The sequence below is a fragment of the Rhinolophus sinicus genome, linkage group LG07 (assembly GCF_036562045.2).
Source record: "Rhinolophus sinicus isolate RSC01 linkage group LG07, ASM3656204v1, whole genome shotgun sequence".
Classification (NCBI taxonomy): domain Eukaryota; kingdom Metazoa; phylum Chordata; class Mammalia; order Chiroptera; family Rhinolophidae; genus Rhinolophus; species Rhinolophus sinicus.
Window position 1 is genome coordinate 4,576,528 of NC_133757.1, and position 18,807 is coordinate 4,595,334.

The window sequence follows — 18,807 nt, forward strand, 5'->3', positions numbered from 1 at the left end:
TATTCTCCTACCTTAAAAGTTACTATGTACTGCAGACAGAACTCTTGAGAAACGCCGGGCCCCCACCTAGGGCGCAGTGGGACAGCATTCACATACTCTAACCCCAAACTGCGTTGTCTGTAAATTGCTACCCTCTAGTTTGATCTGTGTCTTCTACTTAATTTCAAGGCTACTAATTTGGGTCCCAATAGTTGCCACACTCTATCTCCATTCATAGATGGAGTTTTTAAACTTAAAGATCACATTTTGTTAGATAAAGTTATTTTTAAAAATACTGCAATTGCATTTTATTATTGTTGTTGTTGTTTTAAGTTTTCCTTTGTGTCTTCTCGTAGTTCTGTATCACGAGGAGCTGCCTTTCTGGGTTTCTGATTGACCTTCACTCTTCTGATTGACCTTCACAATTCCCAGGCTGTAGTTGTTCTTAGCCTCTGGGTCCACTCCCACAGGCTGCCGTGTCACCTCAGTAAGAGCAGGTGTGGTCAATTCAGGACGCCAGAGGAAAACCAGGACCCCAGAGCCCGCCTTTCTCCTTGGCCACAAAGGCTGGCGGTGAGCGCTCTCCAGGGCTGCGGGCGGGGGCCGAGGCTCATCTTTCCTCCTTTCCTATCTGCCTTCCCAGGACCATCTGTACAGGCTCTTCCCACCAGGGGCCCGGGGTGGCCAAGGGGCAGCTATTCTGCAGTCACAGTGGGACCTCTCCAGGGTCCTCCACATCCAGTCCCCAGAGGGAACAGTCTCCTTCTGTGCCCTGCAGGACTGGCCCTGCCCACTCCCACAGGCCCAGCAGTGGTGGCTGTCAGAACAGGGGCCTGTGCTTGCACTGGAGTTGGGGGAGGAGAGTGCGCGAGGCAGCAGTCTCCCTTCCTGGCTCCCTGGCACCTCTGGGTTGGCACACCTGGGGCCCGCTCCATGGACGGTTTATACAGTCATCCATATTCATGACTTGTTGGCCCAAATTCCGTCTCTACCTAGAAAAAACAGGAAGCCATTTTTCAGAATGCATTCTTCTCTTCTGTCTTAGTTACGTGGTTAAAAATGGCCATTAAGTGATCAGCGGGACTGAAAACGTGGTGCAACATTCATTTGAAAGTCAAGTTCTTTGTAATATGTGCAATCCATTTTATTGCAAAACCTTTTACAGCTTGTTTTGCTCTTTCTCTGAATTTTCCTGGTGTGGTAGCAGATCAAAAGGGTACGCAGGAGTGACATTTTATGCCGGGGCTACGTGACCAAATCCCAAGATCCATTATGGAAAAATATGCATACCTCTTGCGCCTTATTATGAAAATGCGCCTTATCGTCCCTGATTAAACTGTCAGCTCTTATTAAAATGGATCCATGTAGCTGAAGAAATTCAAGCTGGGTGGAACTTGCAGAGAAGTGTAGACAAATTGTTACCTCAGTAAAATGTGTGTCTGTTATCAGAACTTCAGCCTTTCAGAACCTCGGGACGTTGAGAGATGTGGTAAAAACCAGTTGTCTCAGTCTGTGGCTTCTGAGGAAATACGAAACTCCTAAACTGAACTTCACCAGTCGTCTGGGGGAGGGGAAGACGTCACATCTGCATTTGCATTTCTGTTCTGTCCACTATCTTTCCTGTCTCGAACGCTGGAGGTGAGGTTCTCCCTGAAGACTGAAGGCTTTTTGCTCCAGCAATAGTCTATCTTTTAAAAAGGTGCATTTATATAGGTTTGTATTTTTCCCCCTTCAACTGAAGATCAAGTCTGAGAAAGGAAATGAAGCAGCAAGATAGACAAACCATTCAGGCAGAAATATTGGATAAATTACCTGAAGGCTTAACCTGAAGGCTTTTTTTTTTTCTTTGTGAAAATGCGGCAGAGAAGCAGGCTCCCAGGTGACAGAGGTTCACGTTGTCCCCATGGCTAAGGTATGAGGGACGGTCAGGCAGAAGGTCCGGGCCAGGCTGCCACCAGGGATGCTGAGAGGCCAGAGGGTTTGTCTGAATCTGTGTTTCCCCAGGGCGCCCAGGCTGGCTCTAGGAGGGGTCCTGGCAAGGGTGGAAGTAAAAACATCACGCAGGCCCTGGGCACCACCGGGAGAGCCATGGTCGGCCGGAAATGAACGCGAGCACCCCGTCTTCTGTCTTCTCAGGCTTTTCCAATCTAATTTCCTCTCGACCTTTGTACTCAGCCACCCTTGACCTCAACTCTGAATGCGAGGGGAGAACAGCAGGAAGCAGTCCCTGTGTCCAGTCCCCTCACCATTCCCTCTTCTCTGCTTTTTGTCTCCCAGCACATGCTCCCCACCCCACCCCCAAATCCAAATGTTTGTGTGGATTCAACCCCACTCTTGCGACTGTCTCTTCAGCCCAGAAGCAGTGTGAGAATGCTTTTATAGGTAAAATATAGATGGATGCCACTTGGGAATAACTGCCTTCTCATGTATTAACACACCTAACGTTCATGCTAACCTGGGAGACAGGTGCAACTCTCAGCCCCTTTACAGATAAGGAAACTGAGGCACGGAGGGCTTAAGGAGCCCACCTAAGGTCACACAGCTAGCAGGTCGGGGCAGCCAGATGTCACACCCAAGTATTTTGTCTTATTCAAGACATCAGATGACATGGGTGATGCCCCATCTGTACCTCCAGGCTGGGGTGTCCTCTGGTGTCTCCAGTGAGATTCATGTAAAACTCCACACCCTCCCCCAAAACCTGCCCTTCCTCCCCCGCCCCCCTCCTCCTTCTCTCTAGCTCTTTCTCCTTCTTTCTCTCTCCCCCACCTCTCTCTCTCTCTCTCTCCCCCCCTCCATCTCCCTCTCCCCCCAGTCTCTCTGTCTCTCTCTCTCCCCGCTTTCCCCATTCTCCTTTTTCCCCTCTCCACCCCCCAGTCTCTCTCAGTCTCGGTCTCCCCTCCCCCACTCTGTCCCTCTCCCCTAGTCCCTACTCTGTGGATGCAGCACCATCCACATTACCCATTGTTTGTTTTTCTGAAATTTAAAACATTCTTACTTGGAATGTATTTACAGTGGGGTAAATAGACACTGCCATATTTCATTAAATCCAAGATCCAATTAGAAGATTCACCATTATTTTACATGCAGCGAAGAAAAACCCAGAGGGAACCCCCCAAACCTGCCAATTAGACTGTGACACAACCTCCCCTGTAGGATACCTCCCGACTCAGTGAGGTCCAGCAGCTCCCAGCAGCAGGCAAACTGGCTGGCACACCGATTGCCAAACCCAGGTAGTGACAAGGGCTTGGAGCCCACCAGGAAAGCAGTGCCTGGCGTAGCTCCAACCATGTGGCCGTGTGCCCCTGGGGCCTGGCTGTGCCCCAGGGAAGCATGTAGGAGCAGGGGGTCTGCAGCCCCTTCAAGCAGGGTCCTTGCTGGGCCTCTCCGTGTGGATGTGAGAAGAGATATTCCGAGGAAAGCACAGGACGGGGAGCATAGCAAATGCTCAGTAGACGTGGGCTTCCTTTCCCATTATCATTACTGTTATGCTCACAGCTGTTTGTTCACCCAAGACGCTGAGGGGTTCAGGGAGGAATTCACTGCCTGTGCATCCGGCCCTCTCACTGTAGCTCGAAGCCTGGGAAACGGTGAGCACGAGTAATACCTCTGTTTAGAGATGGGATTCATCGAAAGGGCTCGTGCTGCTATGTGAACGGCAATCCAGGGGATGTTTTCCATGCAGCTCTGTCTGTGGGCTGCACTCGGAGGAACACGGGGGCTCCGAGGTCCCAAGGAGGCTGGCAGTGACGAGAACCTTTGCACAGTGACATGGAAACGGCTGTGTGACTAGCCCTGCTTTTTCCTACCGTGAGGTGCTTGCTCAGTGTTTATTCAGCCCACAAGGTACTTTGTGGCATTGAGACTAGTTACAGAGAAGAGTTCGGCTATGAGAAAGTCTTGTGGAGGTTTCCTGCTCCCTGATGGCATGTGGCCAAGCTCGGGACAGGCCATGCTCCCTGCGTGGCAAGAGGTGCGGGGCCGGCCATGGCACCATCAGATGTCTCATGGTTCCTTGGGAGAGTGGGTTTCGGGTTATTCTGGGTCCCAAAAGAATGTCTGTGTGGTGGGCCTGTTAGAGCATGGAACTTTATCCAGCCTTTGCATTCTAGGGTATAACTAGCAAAGTCAACTTATTCTATTAAAATTTTAAAGAATAAGAGTCATTGATATCAAATGAGATAATTGTATATAAATGCACCAAATGATAAGAAACTGGAAAAACTGGTTATTTGAGTCAGGCCTCATCTAGGATGCTTTAGGGAAATAAATAAAACACAGCCCCTGTCTTTGGTATCCCTTCATTAAGATGCTGCATTTAAACACAGACGTGCAGAAACACACACACATGCACACACACCATCTTTTAGTGTATATCTGGGCCTACAATACAGCCTGTACATTTTCTGGTGTGAACAGAAAGGAGAATCTAGGTATCTTCCATTTGTTGTTGGAAGTTCAGAACATGGATGAGATAAGTTTTCCCTAGATGGGTGAGGGGCCGCCTGAGTCTAGGCACTTGGCATATAGCTCCTTACTTGGCATTTGTATTGCTTCGGGAACCTGAGCTGCTTCTCACTGCGTCTGCCTCGTCCCCTGAGGTCTCGTCTGCACTCAGCACAGGTGTCTGCACCAAGCGCCGTGGAATTTCTGCCTGACTGGCCACAGAGGAGGTAAAAACATTGTCCTGAAGGTTTTCCCATGGCAGCTTCCAGGAGAAGCCAAGACGTCAGGCTCAGAAGCCCTGCTCTCAGTGTGGCAGCTGTGGTGAGCTGGTCACCAGCTCTTCCTTTTGGCCACAGCAGTGTCACCCACCTGCACCCCTCCCCCCACCAGGGAAGCCTGGGTCCCATTACCTGAGTCCTCTGTGTGCTTTAATCTAAACAATCTGACTGCAGTGGGATTTTCCACTAAGAAAATTCTTGGGGGAAATGATAGGCACGTATGTCTTCGAACTTGGAAAGTTTCTCCCCAATTAAATGGGAAAGTGAATGGTAGTCTTTTCCTCCTGTGTTTTATATCTATCATATAGCTTTGTTCTGAGAATAAAACAAACACAGAATGCTTTCCTTGGAGGAAAAACCAAGGCAAATGTTACCCTATGAAACTGCTTTCTCTGGTTCCTCTTTTGAAAAAGTAGTTTGTTGCATAATGAAAGTAAAAAGCCCTCCGGTTAATATTAACAAGTGGAGGAGGATTAATGCCCAAATCCCCATTACCGACCTTTCTAATCCACCTCTAACTGCACCCATCTGTCAGTGAAGCCCTTAAAACCTTACAAAGCAGAGCGGGCAACCAGAGGAGTGGTTCACCCCAGTGTCTCGGACGAGTGCACGTGGGCCCCGTCCAGCCTCTGCCTCCTGGAATTTCCTGACGGGCTACCCATCCATCCACTGACTGGCTCCGCGAGCTGCTTCCAGCCTTGTCTTTCCCAGAGTGAGCGTTCAGCGGGCCCAGCATCCTCAGTTCTGTAGTACACAGACGGCTCTGCTTCCTGCGCAGAGGAGAGTGCACCAGGAAGAGCTGAGATTAAGGAAAGGGGAAACAGGCCTAACCTGGGGCTCCCTGACCCCAACAGAAATGTCTTCAAGTTTCTAAATAATTGTTACAAAATAGCAACTATAATTTGCCAGCATGTACACCTGAAGGTTTGTTTAGAAGACAGAGCAGAGATCAATTATAAACAGTCACAGGCAACAAATTCTTCATCACTTAATTGGAAGGAAGGAAGGAAGGAAGGAAGGAAGGAAGGAAGGAAGGAAGGAAGGAAGGGAGGGAGGAAGGAAGATGGGAGGGGGACTGGGGAAGAGCGGGAAGGTGGGGGTGGGAGGGAGGAAAACCGGAATTCTGTTCTTATCTTTCCCCTCCCCACCCAATGCCAGCAGGGGGAATGCTCCCCACGAACTCACCACTTAGTTTTGACAGCTGCTGAAATCAGCTCAGAAATACCATTGCTGAATATGCTCAAGTGTGAGCCGGGAACTGCTGCCCTCCTAAAGGCAGCTCACATGCCAACTGCAAATGAAATGTTTGCCAAGACAGTGGCTTAATTGCAGGTGTGGTAGAGGAAGACACAGAAAATGGGAAAGGACCAAGGAGACTGCTGGCAGAGGGCGTGAGCCCACACAGGTGTGATGGATGCTTAAATCACAACCTGCTCGATGGCATAGCTGGAGGACAAGGTGGGTTTTGTTCTAAATACCTGCTTCCAGCGGATTTGGTATTCAAAGATATGAATCCCCATATGGTCGGATTATAGGATGCTCAAGAAAAAGATGTCAAGAGGATAGTTCCTGTTCTCTTTTGCTCTCTTCCAAGAAAAGCACAGCAGATGTAATTACTCTGAGTTGATAACACGCTGCCCAGGAGGTCAGTGGCTGGCTCTGTCAACTCAGTGCCAGAGCTGCTGGAGAAAGGGCAGAAGCAAGCAGAGCTCAGAGCCCATGTGGGACCAGGGATGACACACAGGGAACAAGCAAGTCCCTGGCTATCTCGAGGGGACCAGGAGCATTTACAAGAGAGCAAGGCGTCTTACATTCTCCTTCCTTTTCTGTTACGCAGTTCAGAGGAATGCCATGGAAATAGGATAGGTGGATGCCGCGCCTTTGGCCAGGTGTCTGCTGAAACCCTTGAAGGAAGGGTGGGGACGTGGGCTGTGTGGATCCATCGCTGGGAGGGAAGAGTCTTGTTCCAGGTCAGCCTGCAGGAGGGTGTCGCTCGTGCAGCACAGCACCTCGTCTTGTTTCCACATTTGCAGCAATGAGTCAGATGCCACAGACCCTGATCAGAATGGTGAGCTATGGCTTAAGTGCCGGAGGACAGAACCCAGAACGGAGGGTAGAAGCTAAGATGAAATGCCATAGGGATAAGCAGGATCATTTCCCCGAATCCAGTTGGTTGTCAAGTTCCGTTCACACTGTCCATTAAAGCTCCCTACTGCACCCACCCCTCTCTCTCATCACCGTCCTAACCCCAGTCCCATCACCTCCCGTCTCCTAGTTGGTCTCTTGTTCTCTGCTCTTGGTCCTTTCCAGTTTACTCTTCCCAGCAGCCAGTTGTGCTTTAAATATGCAGATCTGACCCAGTTGGTCTGCTGCATCATTTTTTCTGTTCTTAGAATGAATCCAGGCTGCTAAGCATGCTTCCCAGGGCTGTGTGGCACCTGGCCTGCCTCTTCTCCATCCTCACGTCCTCCCCACTCTGTCTCCCTCACCACGTACTTCCGCAAATACACTGTATGTACTGTCGCCCCCAAGATCATGAACGTGCTGACCCCTTCCCCTAGAACTCCCACCCACTCCTTTTTATTGCTGAGTAATAGCCCGTTCCATGGACCCCCGCCCCCACTGTTGTGACTAACGCAGGTATGGACACTGTCATCCACGTCTTTCTGTGGACACATTTTCATTCCTTTTGGGAGAAATCCCTAGGATTGGAATGGCCAGGTGGTGCGGTAAACCTTTGTAGTTTAACCTTAGAAGAAATTGCTAAGCTGTTTTCCAAAGTGAACTGTACTTAACATTCTCCACAGCAAAGTATAAAAGTGCAGGTTTCTCCACTCTTGGCAACACTTGCTTTATCAGTAGTTTTAGTTTAAGCTGTTTTTGTAGGTGTCTAGTGATAGCTCATTGTGGTTTTAATTTGCATTCCCTGATGAATAAAGACATTAAGCTTCTTTTCACCTGGTTATTTGTCAGCTCTATCTTTCTTTATGACATGTTTGTTTAAACCTTTTGCTCACTTCTTAAAACAGAGCTGCCTTCTAATTGATATATAAAATTCTTTGTATGATTTAGGTACAAGTCTTTTGCCAGCAATATGCAATGCAGACATTTTCTTCCAGGCCGTGACTTGCCTCTTCATTTACTTAATGGTGTCTTTTAAATAGGAGGAGATTTTAATTTTGATGAAGTTTAATTATCACTTTTTTTCTCTTATGGTCAGTAGTTTTGGAGTTCTAAGAAATCTTTGCTACTCCAAGGCAAACACATTTTGCCCTATGTTTTATTCTGTAAGTGTTATAGTTTTATTAGATTGGTGCAAAAGTAATTGCAGTTTTTGCAATTATTTTTAAGCTTTTAAACCACAATTACAGTTGCACCAACCTAATAGCTTTTGCATTCAGGTCTATTATCCACTTCAAATGAATTTTTGTGTGTGGTATGAGGTTAGGGTTGAAGGTCAGTTTTCTAAATGGAATAGTCCAATGAGCTTGAGGATTTCCTGCACCCAAGGTGAGGAGCCAGGCTGGGATATGTGTCGTGGAAAGGGGTACATGAGCTGGGGCTGGGGGACCCCAGATGGTCCCCCACTCAACCATGTTCCTCCGCTTCTCTCTCTGCTTTCATTGGTCTTTTGTGTAGGGTTTCATTTGAACAAAGGGTTCCACATCTAATAATGCTAGAATTCTGTCTGATCCCTGAGTTACAAGATGGGGAGACTGGGCCCAGGGATGGTTGTGGTTTTCCCTGGTGAGTCTGTGCCAGAGTTGGAGCCGGAGCCAGGTCTCCTCCACCTGGTACCTTCCCCTGCCCCACCCCCACGCTGCCTCTGGTTGGCAGCTGCTGGAGATTCCAAAGTCCTTTATTTGCACTTTGTCTTTTCAGCATTTTAAACATTGAAAACGGGCAACCCGTAAAGCTAAATAATTTAGATCTTTTTTTCTGATGCTGTCACTGGCGAGGGAAGAGAAAAGATGGGTTTGGCAGGAGGGGTGGCAATTGTCCAGAGGCTACGCAAGCACATTCTGAATCTCAGTGGAAGAGCCCAGTCCGTCAATCACTGTGGAGCAGAGGTCAGCTTCGTGGGTATCAATTAGGATATTTTTTTTCCATTTTCTGAAATGCAGCCTGACATTCTAATCATCTGCTCTGGTTTCCAAAGACTGCATCCCTGCAGCCTCACTAACAACCATAAGTGCAGGTGGAAGTCCAGTAAGGGCTGAATTCCAGAGTTCAAAGACAAGGCCCGAGGCTTCCGGAGTCCCTAATGAGGCTTTTAGACGGCAGAGAGAACATGAATACATTCTCCTTGCAACCCACTCGGGCCCAGATTGTCTCCGCCCACCCCTGAAACCACTGCTGTCCAGCTCATTAGTGATGCTCATGTTGTCATATCTCTCCCACATCACGTCCCCTCTCAGGAATGTGTGACACACGGCTCACCCTCTCCCTGATCCCTTTTATGCTCGAGCCTTCAAGGTCACTTCAGTCGTCTGCTGCTCCTTTCTCCTTCTCTGTCTTCCTTGATGGCTTCTGCCCCCTCCCCAGCTCCAACGTCTTACCTACCTGCTGCTGCGTCTCTCTAGGTGACGTCATGTCGCTGTAGAGTGAGCACTGTCAGCTTCCGTCTGCACCTGCTCCCGTGTCCCACACCTGTCCACAGGACCGCCCACTTGCATCTCCTCTCGGTGGGCAACTCACACTGGCACCCTGTTGATTTTCCCTCCACATCTTGCCCACGCTCCCACCCCTGTCCAGTCTGGTCAGTTTCACCAGTAAAACATTCTGCCGAGTTGCTCAGGCTGCCACTCAAGGGTGACAGTTGTCCTTCCTTTTGGCCACATCTCACACTGAATGCACCTGGAAGTCCTGCCACTTTATACCACTTCTGCTGCCACTCCCCTCCACAACCACGTCACCCCCTTCCTGGGCTTCTGGAATATTCTCGTGGGTCTAGCTCCCTGCCTCTGTGGCAGCCAGAGTGACCTTTCTCAGCATAAACCTGATCCTGTCCGTCTTCTCCCACCTTAGAACTCTTCAGCGTCTGCTCGTGTCACTTGGAAGACAATCCACACCCACGGCTGCGCCCTGACGCTCCTCTTGGAGCCTCTCTCCCTCCCTCCTCTCTGCTCACCGCTCACTGGCCCATCCGTCTGCTTTCTGCCTCTTCTTGTCTCAGGACCTTTGCTCTCTGGGTGACGCTCTTGCCTGGAATGCTTTCACAATGCACCTGCCATGGCTTCGTCCTCACTGTCATTCAGCTGCTTGGAGAGGACATCTCCAGCCACAGCCGCCATTCTCTGTCATATCACCCTCCTTAATTCTCTCCAGAGCCTCCATCGGGTCCTGATGTTACTTACTTACGTGTTCATTTACTCTCTCCTCCCACCCGAATGTAATCACTGGGAGGGCGCTGCCTCTTGGTCTGGTTCACCCTCCGATGCATCCTTGAGCGTGTGCTGAGAGCCATGCAGAGCCGGCGGGAGGACACCGACTCAGCCCTCACCTGCCAGATCCAGGCGCCCTCCCTAGAGGTGCGCACAGCTCGCATTTTCACGTATTTCCCCCTCATCCATCTTCTGGCCACTTACAGATCTATATGTGTACTTCTCCTAGACATACATGATCTATCTCTGTCTCTGGCCGGCTTTTTTTGTGCTTTACGTAAACGAGCCCTTCCTAGCCACGCTGAGCTGCAGCTCGCTCGCATCACCTGGGAATGTGCCCAGAGCGAATCCTTCCGCCTCAGAGCTGAGCCGCCTCCTTGGTGAAGCGGCCTGTCCGACCATCAACGGAGGCGTGGGTGTGTCCCCTGCTGTGGTCCCAGGACTTCACCAGCAGTCCCCCCACCCCCGGCCCCTCACAGCAGGCTGATCCTGCTTTGGGGCACTCCTGTTTTCTTTGCCTTGTGGGACCCCATTTACCATGTGGCCCTGCCTGCTGCCTGCCCCCCCCCTCCCCGTGCAGATTCAGGGTAGACGAGTTCGTGCCCAGGACGCCTAGGCTGCTGTTCCCGGAGTGGATATTGTACCACCACCCCACCCCCACTCACAATGTTTGAAACCAGAATGGGATTTAAGACTACAAGGTACCAGAGAGCACGATGTATGGTAGGAAATAATTTTAAAATAATATACTTCTTAGAAAACACCCATTCCTGATCATTTTGAGCGACCCTGACCCTGTGATTTCCTCGCCACCCTCCCAGCGTCTGTGGGTAGCAAACACACAGCTCCATCTCTTGTCGCCACCTTCTCCTCCTGGAAATCCTGTGTCCTCTTGGCAGCTCATTTCCTCACGAAGCTTAACAGGTGAGCGTGTACCACACGCCTCACAGTCACAACCCGGCAAGGGTCTTTGTACTTGAGGGATGGCCTGCCTGCTTTTCAGAGATCTGTGAAATGGTTGCAGCCCTCAAAATCATTTGACTGGCACCAAAATGCAAAAAGAGAAAGTATAAAATTAGTAAACGCTTACTTCAGTGACTACAAAATAGCGCATTGCGTCCAAGAATCCACCAGCTCGCCACCTCGCTGGTCAGCTCCTGAAGTTCTGCGGGGGTGTCACTGGGCTGTGACATCACCGGTGCATTCCATCATCCCCAGGTGTGAAACCTCATAGCTGGTCTGTCTTTAGCGATTACAACGGTGTGACTGTAGAAATGGATGATTGCGGAGTCACCTTCGGGCTGGTTCTGTTCTGATGCTGCTCTCGTCCAGTTGCCTCCCTTGCTGGCAGAAGACGCCAAACACAGCCCTTCTCTGCACTGGCCTGCGAACCTCTTCATCTCGGACTTTTGTCCAGAGTCAGATTCCCGAGGTTTGGGGGTGCAGATGGTGAGGCGTGGGAAGTCCCAGAGGAGCAGAATCCCCACTGTCAGGACAAAGCACATATTTTACAATTGAAGAGATTCGTTAAACCAGTGTTTCGATGTCCCTCTGGAGGCTTTCCCATTCCCCTTTATCCAGGATCTTAGAAGGTCCCCAAGGTCTGTCACCCTTCACATGTGACACTTCGTTCTCTTAAGTTTTGGGGATCCAGAGCCTCAATTTAAAAAATGTTTCCTAAGCATATTCCAAAAGCAGGCATATGAAATTGAAGACTGTGGGGACAGAGCCAGGAGTGCAGTTTCCAGGCTCTCGGCCTCACGTGGAAAGGTGCTGGCTCAGGTAGTAAATGGCTGTCAACTGTGATTGGATGGGCATCAGCTGTGGCTAGTTGGCCGTCAGCTGTAACCAGTGAGCCATTGGCCACTAATATAACTGCCGTGGCTACACTAGCAGCAAAGGGGGCTAACAAAAGGATGGTTGCTGAACTAGCAAGAGCGGATTGCAGTTAGCAAGGGGTTGGTTGGTTGGTAGAGAAGCGGATGGCAGGTTGTGGATTGTGTGGCTCCTGCTTCCTGTGTCTCCAACCCACTCACCAGCGAGACTATAGTGGTGTGACTCCCCTATCCATGGCTCTGTGGGTGTTCCTTTTAGGCCTCACCATGTCCTGCATTCTTATGTGGGGAGCGGGACTAGAGACCTTGCATGACACCCTTCATGGCAAAAACCTTCAGGAACGAAATGGATGCAAATGGCCATTTAGAAGGTGCTGGGCAGCAAATTCCTGACCTGCTTTTCAGCTGTTATTTTGTGAATGAAGGGAGGCCGTCAAAGGCGTATCCAGCAGCCACAGAAACCCTGAATTTACTCACAAAGGAGAATCACTTTGGCGCTGAAGGCCCTCAGAGTTTCTCCTGTCAGCACCTTGCAGGGGGGGTGGGGGTCACCACCTCCATCCGGGCTCCACAAACCTCTCTTTTGCTTAATTAAAGCTGAGGTTTTATGGGCTGCAGCTGCTGGGGGAGGCTAAGCGCTTTGCTTTCAGCATCCTGAGGGCTCGTGCCCCTTGAACAGATTGTCTGCAGCTCTTACTCATCACACCTGGATATCGGTCTGGGAAGGTGTTTCTGCATTGTAAATATTACAGCAGCAACACTGTTCCTGAAATAACTAAGGCTGAGTATTAGAAAACATTTACTGAAAGCGAAGGGATGGAGTTAGGACAAACAGCGTAAACTTTGAATTTACCATTTAATTGTGAAAGACTGGAGAAAACAAGTCACCTCCATTTTAGGCCAGTTAAGTTACTTCTCTGTTGGAGAATCTTCCCTGACTCCCTATTGCTCACAGCGGGGGGTGGGTCTCAAACTTCAGCAGCATCAGAATTACCTGGAGGGCTTCTCAGAACTCAGGCTGCTGGGCCTCACACAAGGCTGGGTGGCTCTCCGGTCCGGGGCGAGAGCACGGCCACTTGAGAGTCTGTGTTTCTATCCAGTTCCTGGGGTGTGCTGCTAAAGCGGATGCTGTGGTCTGGGCACCCTGCTTGGAGGGCCACCAGCTCATAGCGGCAGGTCCAGGGTCCTTAACCCGGCACTAATATGCCTTTCCAGTCTGGTCTCCGACTTCTCAATCCTTTACTTTAGCCCAAGGGGATGCTCGCTGTGTACTTGCCCCACACAGGCTGCGTCTGACCACTCCTCCCCGCCTTCCTCCCTCCTTCCTCCTTTCCTCCTTTCCTCCCTCCCTTGCTTTCTTCCTTCCTTTTTTCTTCCAATGCTCAAATCCCGTCTTCAAGGATTCAAACATCACCTTGATTCCTGCCTTCACTAATGTTGCCCTGAACCGTTGCAGAATAACATTCCATCAGGAATCCTGCCTCCAGCCTGGGCCCCTTCCTTCTGTCCTCTTTGCTGCTGGGGAGACATCTCTCAGATAGAAATCTGATGCCATGTCTGTTCTTCTGCTCAGACTTTCCAGGGCTCCACCAATGTTTGCCAACCTGGGCTGTGTGTGTGTACTTGTAGGGGAACGGAAGGCTTGTTAGAACCACCCAGGGAACTTCCGAAAGACATACAGACATCATTGGGATTGAGACAAATGGGCATGAGAACTGTGAAAACTTCTTTAAAAAGTAACAACATTCTAAAATTCCAAAATAAAATAAAATTCTAAAATCTTAAAACATAACAGTGGTTTTTGGCCCCTCACCTCCAGGTTCCAGGAGTGTCAGCCACTCTCAAAGTAGCTGGATTCTTGGGGCGGGGCGGGGTGGGGGGCAGCAGGGGTCCCTGTGCTGTTACCATGGTGGGGCCACCCAAAGCGATGGCTGTCTCCTATAGATGGGAAGGTCCAGGTGGGCTACGTTTGATACTCCCTACATGTGAACAGCACACATAGGGCTCAGTTCATGCTCCTAGACCCCGTGCCAGATGGAGACGTTCACTGGGGGTGTTGGACAGACCTGCAGAACGGCTGTTGTTGTTTGGGGGAGGGGTGCCCTTCTGGGTCAGAGCACCGAATTTTTATCCAATCTTGCTTATCATTTCCAATAGCCTGCTAGGCTCTGGGGAGGTGGGTAGCTGGGCTGTCTTTCCTGAGACAATGTGCTTGGTGGCCCCTGAACGCTGGAAGAGCTCACAGAGCTGGGCGCAGGAACGCTGGCCAGCTGTGGTGAGTCTGGATGCATGGCTAGCTTTCGTCATCTGTCCCTCCAGGGCACAGTTCCTTCCCGATGCTGAGAAAAGCTGCCCACCAGGCCCGGCTGAAGTCTGAGCAGAATAATGCCAAGAAACGATTCTATAAAAGAACAAAACTGCTAATGCACACCCTCATAAATATGACACAGAATGAAAAGTAAGAATATAAATGCAGCATTTTTAAGCCTGAAATAGAAAGTTGGATAAAGGATTTTTTACACAACCTAGGGTCTGTTTTCAATATAGTATCTCAAATAGAGGGAGAAGACTTTTGAGGATGAGAGACTTTCAAGCTCTTTGTATTAGATTTCTTAATGATGTTTCCTCTCTAAATGTTTCAGAAATAAAAGAAAAGTACCTTGAGATTTAATGTACAACTCATTCCTTAAGCTAAAACACTCGTGCGCGCACACACACATTCACACAAAAGTGCAGTGTTTCCTGCACTTCTATTTGGCAAAGTGGTCTGTTGTGCCCCTTTTCACAAAATCACAGATTTTGAGCAGTTCTGAACTAGGGCTGATTTTGCCCCCCAGTGATCCTGTGGCAGTGATATCTGGAGACATCTTTGGTTTTCAATAGGGAAAAGGGGTCCTACTGGCATCTCGTGGGGAGAGGCCGGGATGCTGCTAGATGTCCTGTAATGCTCAGGACAGATCCCACAACTGAGGAATAGCCAGCGCCAAATGTCAAGTGTCAACCAAAGTTGAGAAACCCTCCTGTAAAGAATGATGTTGAGCCACTGAGGGGACAGTCTCCTGATCTGTGGTGTTCTGGCAGCACCACCTCCTTCCAAGTGGTACGTGATGCATGCTTTCAAGTTTCAAGTGGTCCAACACACATCTTATTTCAAGACCTTGGGCTCACTCCTGCAGCTCATTGGAAGCAATGTGGAATATTGCTTGCATCTCTGGACTGCAGCATTTTTATGATGTTTAGAAAACACGAAATAAATGTAATCCCGAGAAGAGAATAAGAAGAACCAAACTGAAAGATACACATCCCTCATTCATTTCCATGGTTATGTTGCTCCATCTGTACCCCAACCTCTCTCATACAAATCGAGGGGCTTTGTTTTATGTTTAACTATGGAGCTGTCTGGGGAATCTGCAGGCACCAGCCCCTCTCGCTGTTCTACGAGATGACAGCAGATACTTTCACAGCAAACGCTGGTGTTTTCAGCAGATGTGTACATGCACACACACCCCCTTTTTTTTTTTAGCACACCTTCCTTGCAGCCTTAGTAAGTGTCCTTAGGTTTCGTCTGAATTGTAGGAAAGGAACAAGGAAATCAAAAGAGTTCGCTCAGGGAAGCAGAGTAAGGGAGGCACTGCACACTTCCGATCCAAAGTGTAGACGCCGTTGAGGAAGTGGGAGCAGTGAAAGAGCAGTCCTAGTCTTTAAATTGTCCTTAGCGCACACTCAGCACAGACGCGGGGAATTGCCCAGTGTTCTTAGCTGCAGACCTCAAAGTCCCCTGCTGCTAGTTCAGGGGACTTATTGAGGGACATCGCTGGAGGGGCCCGGAGAGCTGGCTACACTCCAGGAACAGGTTCCCGAGCCACTGCAAGGTGACCTGGTAAAGGAACTGCAGCCCATGCCTGATTATGCTGTCCCTGCCACAGCATCCCTACACCCCTTGCCTGGAGCCCTCTGTCCCTGATACAAACAGAAGTTGGCACCACTGCTGCCAATCTCAGAATCACATTGCCCTTTGCGACTGGGATGCCACCACTGTGCCCCAGCAACAGGGCCTCAGGAGATTCCTTCTGTACTTGCTCTCTGAACCAAAGTTCCGCAGGGGCATGTCTGATTGGTGGTCTCCGAGTCACATGTCCGCATCATAGCAGCAAAGTATGCTGGGAAACGTAGTTTTGTTGGTTTTTGCTTTAAGAGTCTGTATTCCAAGTACAGGATTCACAATGTGGGGGATTTCCAAAATATGGGGAAGGTGTTCATCACATTGTATGCAGCGACATGTGACAACAAGTCCATGTGTAACACTGCCAAATGTGAGCTGCTCTTCATTTTAGACGCTGGACATCAGTTTCAGGCCCTGAAGAAGATGACAGCCTGTGAAAAAACAGAAGGCAAAGGTCTGCCCCCTATAAAGGGAGAAGAGAGGAAACATGATCTATATGAGGGAGGAGCTCGTGCAGGGCCCCCCAAGACTATCTTCAGGCCCCTGTGGGGCAGGGGGAAGGCACTGTGGCAGGATGGACCAGCATGGAATCACTACCGGTCAGATCTCTAGCACCTCTCTCCTGGCTGTCCCAACTCAAGGACGCGCTGCTAGGAAAATGGCTCACAGTGGGTCTGACTACTCTCCCCTGGTGCACACCTGTTGGTCAAACAAACTCTGGGGCTGGAATTCTCACCATAATATAGCTTTTTCCTTCCCGTTCCTTTGAGTTCTTCAGCATGAATATGCCTCTTAGTCCCATTTTGTCAAAGGGGCTAAGTAAGGCAGAGGCACGGGAAAGCTGACCTCGTAGGTCCAAGCCAAGCAGCAGCAGATTTGGCATGTGCTCCCAGGGCTTTCCAATCTGCAGAGCAACTAGCTAAGCGGGTTATTTCTCAGGCAAGCTGTGAGTGAGTTCTCTGGTTGGACACCTGTGGCTTTGCCTTGGTACTGTAAATTAATGCCTCCTGTGACAACTGTCATTGTCAGTCGTGACTGTTGAAAAAATAGGGAGGAGAACGTGGGAGCAAACTGACAAGGTGGCTGCCCCTTATGGGCGGGGCAGAGGGAGACAGCGCGGTGGGAGGAAGGAGGGCAGAAATCTGTCCTGAATACACACACACACACACACACACACACACACAAACCTTCACTCCCTCTTGTTTATGCTATGGAGAAGGAGAGGTGCGCATCTGGTCTTTAGCTTTTTTCATCGTGGTGAGAGAAAGCAACTCAAATTAGCTTTTGGAAAAGCAGATTTATTAGAAAAGAGACAGATCTCACAGGATCCAAAGAAGAATGGAAGATCCCGGTGTCAGGAGGAGAGAGCCAGGGTGCCCGGGGCCCCTGCAGTAGAACTCAGGTGTTCCTGGCTTTCCCCTTGCTGTTCTCCGTGAACGAAGCTCCCACGCACCCCTCTTCCTTGGTAGCTTTTAGGTAAGACTCAGGATGCTAGCCAGTACACAGGTGAATTCCCACCGCTCAGGTGTCCACGCTTAGGAAATCGGCCATGGCCCGGGAAAGGCATGTTGACGCAGCGTCAAGACCCAAAGGCTTGTGGGTGTGGAGATCACTCTCGGGTGGAATCGTGAGCACAGGTACCAGGCCTCTGGGTCTGTGTCTCATCGGCTTCGTCGAAGAGATTTGTGGTCTTGAGCAGCTGTTGAAGCACTCAGCTTCCCCGTCTGTAAAACGGAGGGCTATTAAACAACCCTGCACTGGGGGGCTGTCGCAAGGACGACTGTGGGTGAATGCCCGGAGGTACCTGGGACACGGCCTGCCCTGTGAGTGCGGTAAGAACTGTCTCTTTTTTCCCCCATTACTTCACCAATGTATATTTATGTGGGAAATATTTTGCAACAAAATGATGGTAGATTTCAAGAAGAGATTGCTCCTGAAGAACTTCTGTTGTTCCTGTCTTTTCTCTAGCTAGGAATAATATCTGCTAAACATTTTACAAGTTTCAAACAGTCTCTGATTTGAATAGAGTTCAGTGAAATTTGTGTAGTGTAAAATTGCATCGAGAAATATGGATTTGTGAAACCCTTTCAGAATGAAATCTCACTGAAACACCGGTGTGCAGATGCTTGATCAGTCTGACCCGGTGGTCCTGCTTCCTTAGAAGAAGGGCTATGGGTGTTCTGTGGCTACCTGGGCAGCTGGCGCTAGATGCCTGCCCGTAGAACGGAACTGACTTTGTTCTAACTTTTAATGAACCGCACATAAAACTGCACGGATCCTTGTGCAGACATGTGTGGGTGCCGGGGGCAGGTAGGCAATCAGCAGAGCTGATCGGTTGGAGCGTTCTCTGGGGGACTGACTGTTGGTGAGGGGCTGCTCTCCCTGAGACTTCTCAGAGAAGTGGGGGAGGGAGAGCAGGAGTCTGCTCAGGAGAGAGGGGCTCATGGATGAGAGTCCAAAGCCGGTGCACCGTCGGACCATGGAAGGCCCTTGTGTGCAGGGGGGCTGCAAAAATGTAATGTGACTGTAGATGCTATGGGTTGTTCCGGAACTGAGGCTACTGAGGCCAGAGGCCAGTGCAGGTTGCTGCTCAGAAGGCCCTGGGAGGCCGTCCTGCTGCTGCCACCCTCTCCAGCTCTTCCTCTGAGGGGGTGCAGGGCCCCGAAGGCCTGCTGCTGAGTGCTCGGTGCCTCTCTGGGTTTGGCATCCAGAGACCTGAGGTTTTGAGGATTTTGGTCTCTGGCGCCCTAGGTAACCCCCCACACACCTGTGGAGCTGGTGGTTTAAGGGTGAATCCCAGTTGGGCCCCACCTCCCTCATCCTGGGAGGCTGTGCTCCTCCTTTAAAGCCAGGAATAAAAATGGATGGTTCATCTGTGTCTTTGGACTGGAATGCTAATGACGGAGGTGAGAGCACATTCATTATTCAGGTGCCAAGTCCTACCT

At 50.0% G+C, this 18,807-nt stretch overlaps 1 protein-coding gene across 4 annotated transcripts in view; it reads left to right on the forward strand.

The window, feature by feature from the left end:
- The window catches only part of LG07H10orf90 (linkage group 07 C10orf90 homolog), a 190,261-nt gene that overhangs the window by 58,518 nt on the left and 112,936 nt on the right, over positions 1 to 18,807 (forward strand). The window contains exon 1 of one of the 4 annotated variants that reach the window (XM_074338814.1): positions 17,056 to 17,694. The exons of the other annotated variants lie outside the window; for them this stretch is intronic. Within the exon in view, the coding sequence (XP_074194915.1) occupies positions 17,412 to 17,694 (283 nt within the window). The 5' untranslated portion in view covers positions 17,056 to 17,411. Of the gene's footprint in view, positions 1 to 17,055; positions 17,695 to 18,807 lie in introns of those variants that run through there. 4 annotated transcript variants of the gene reach the window in all.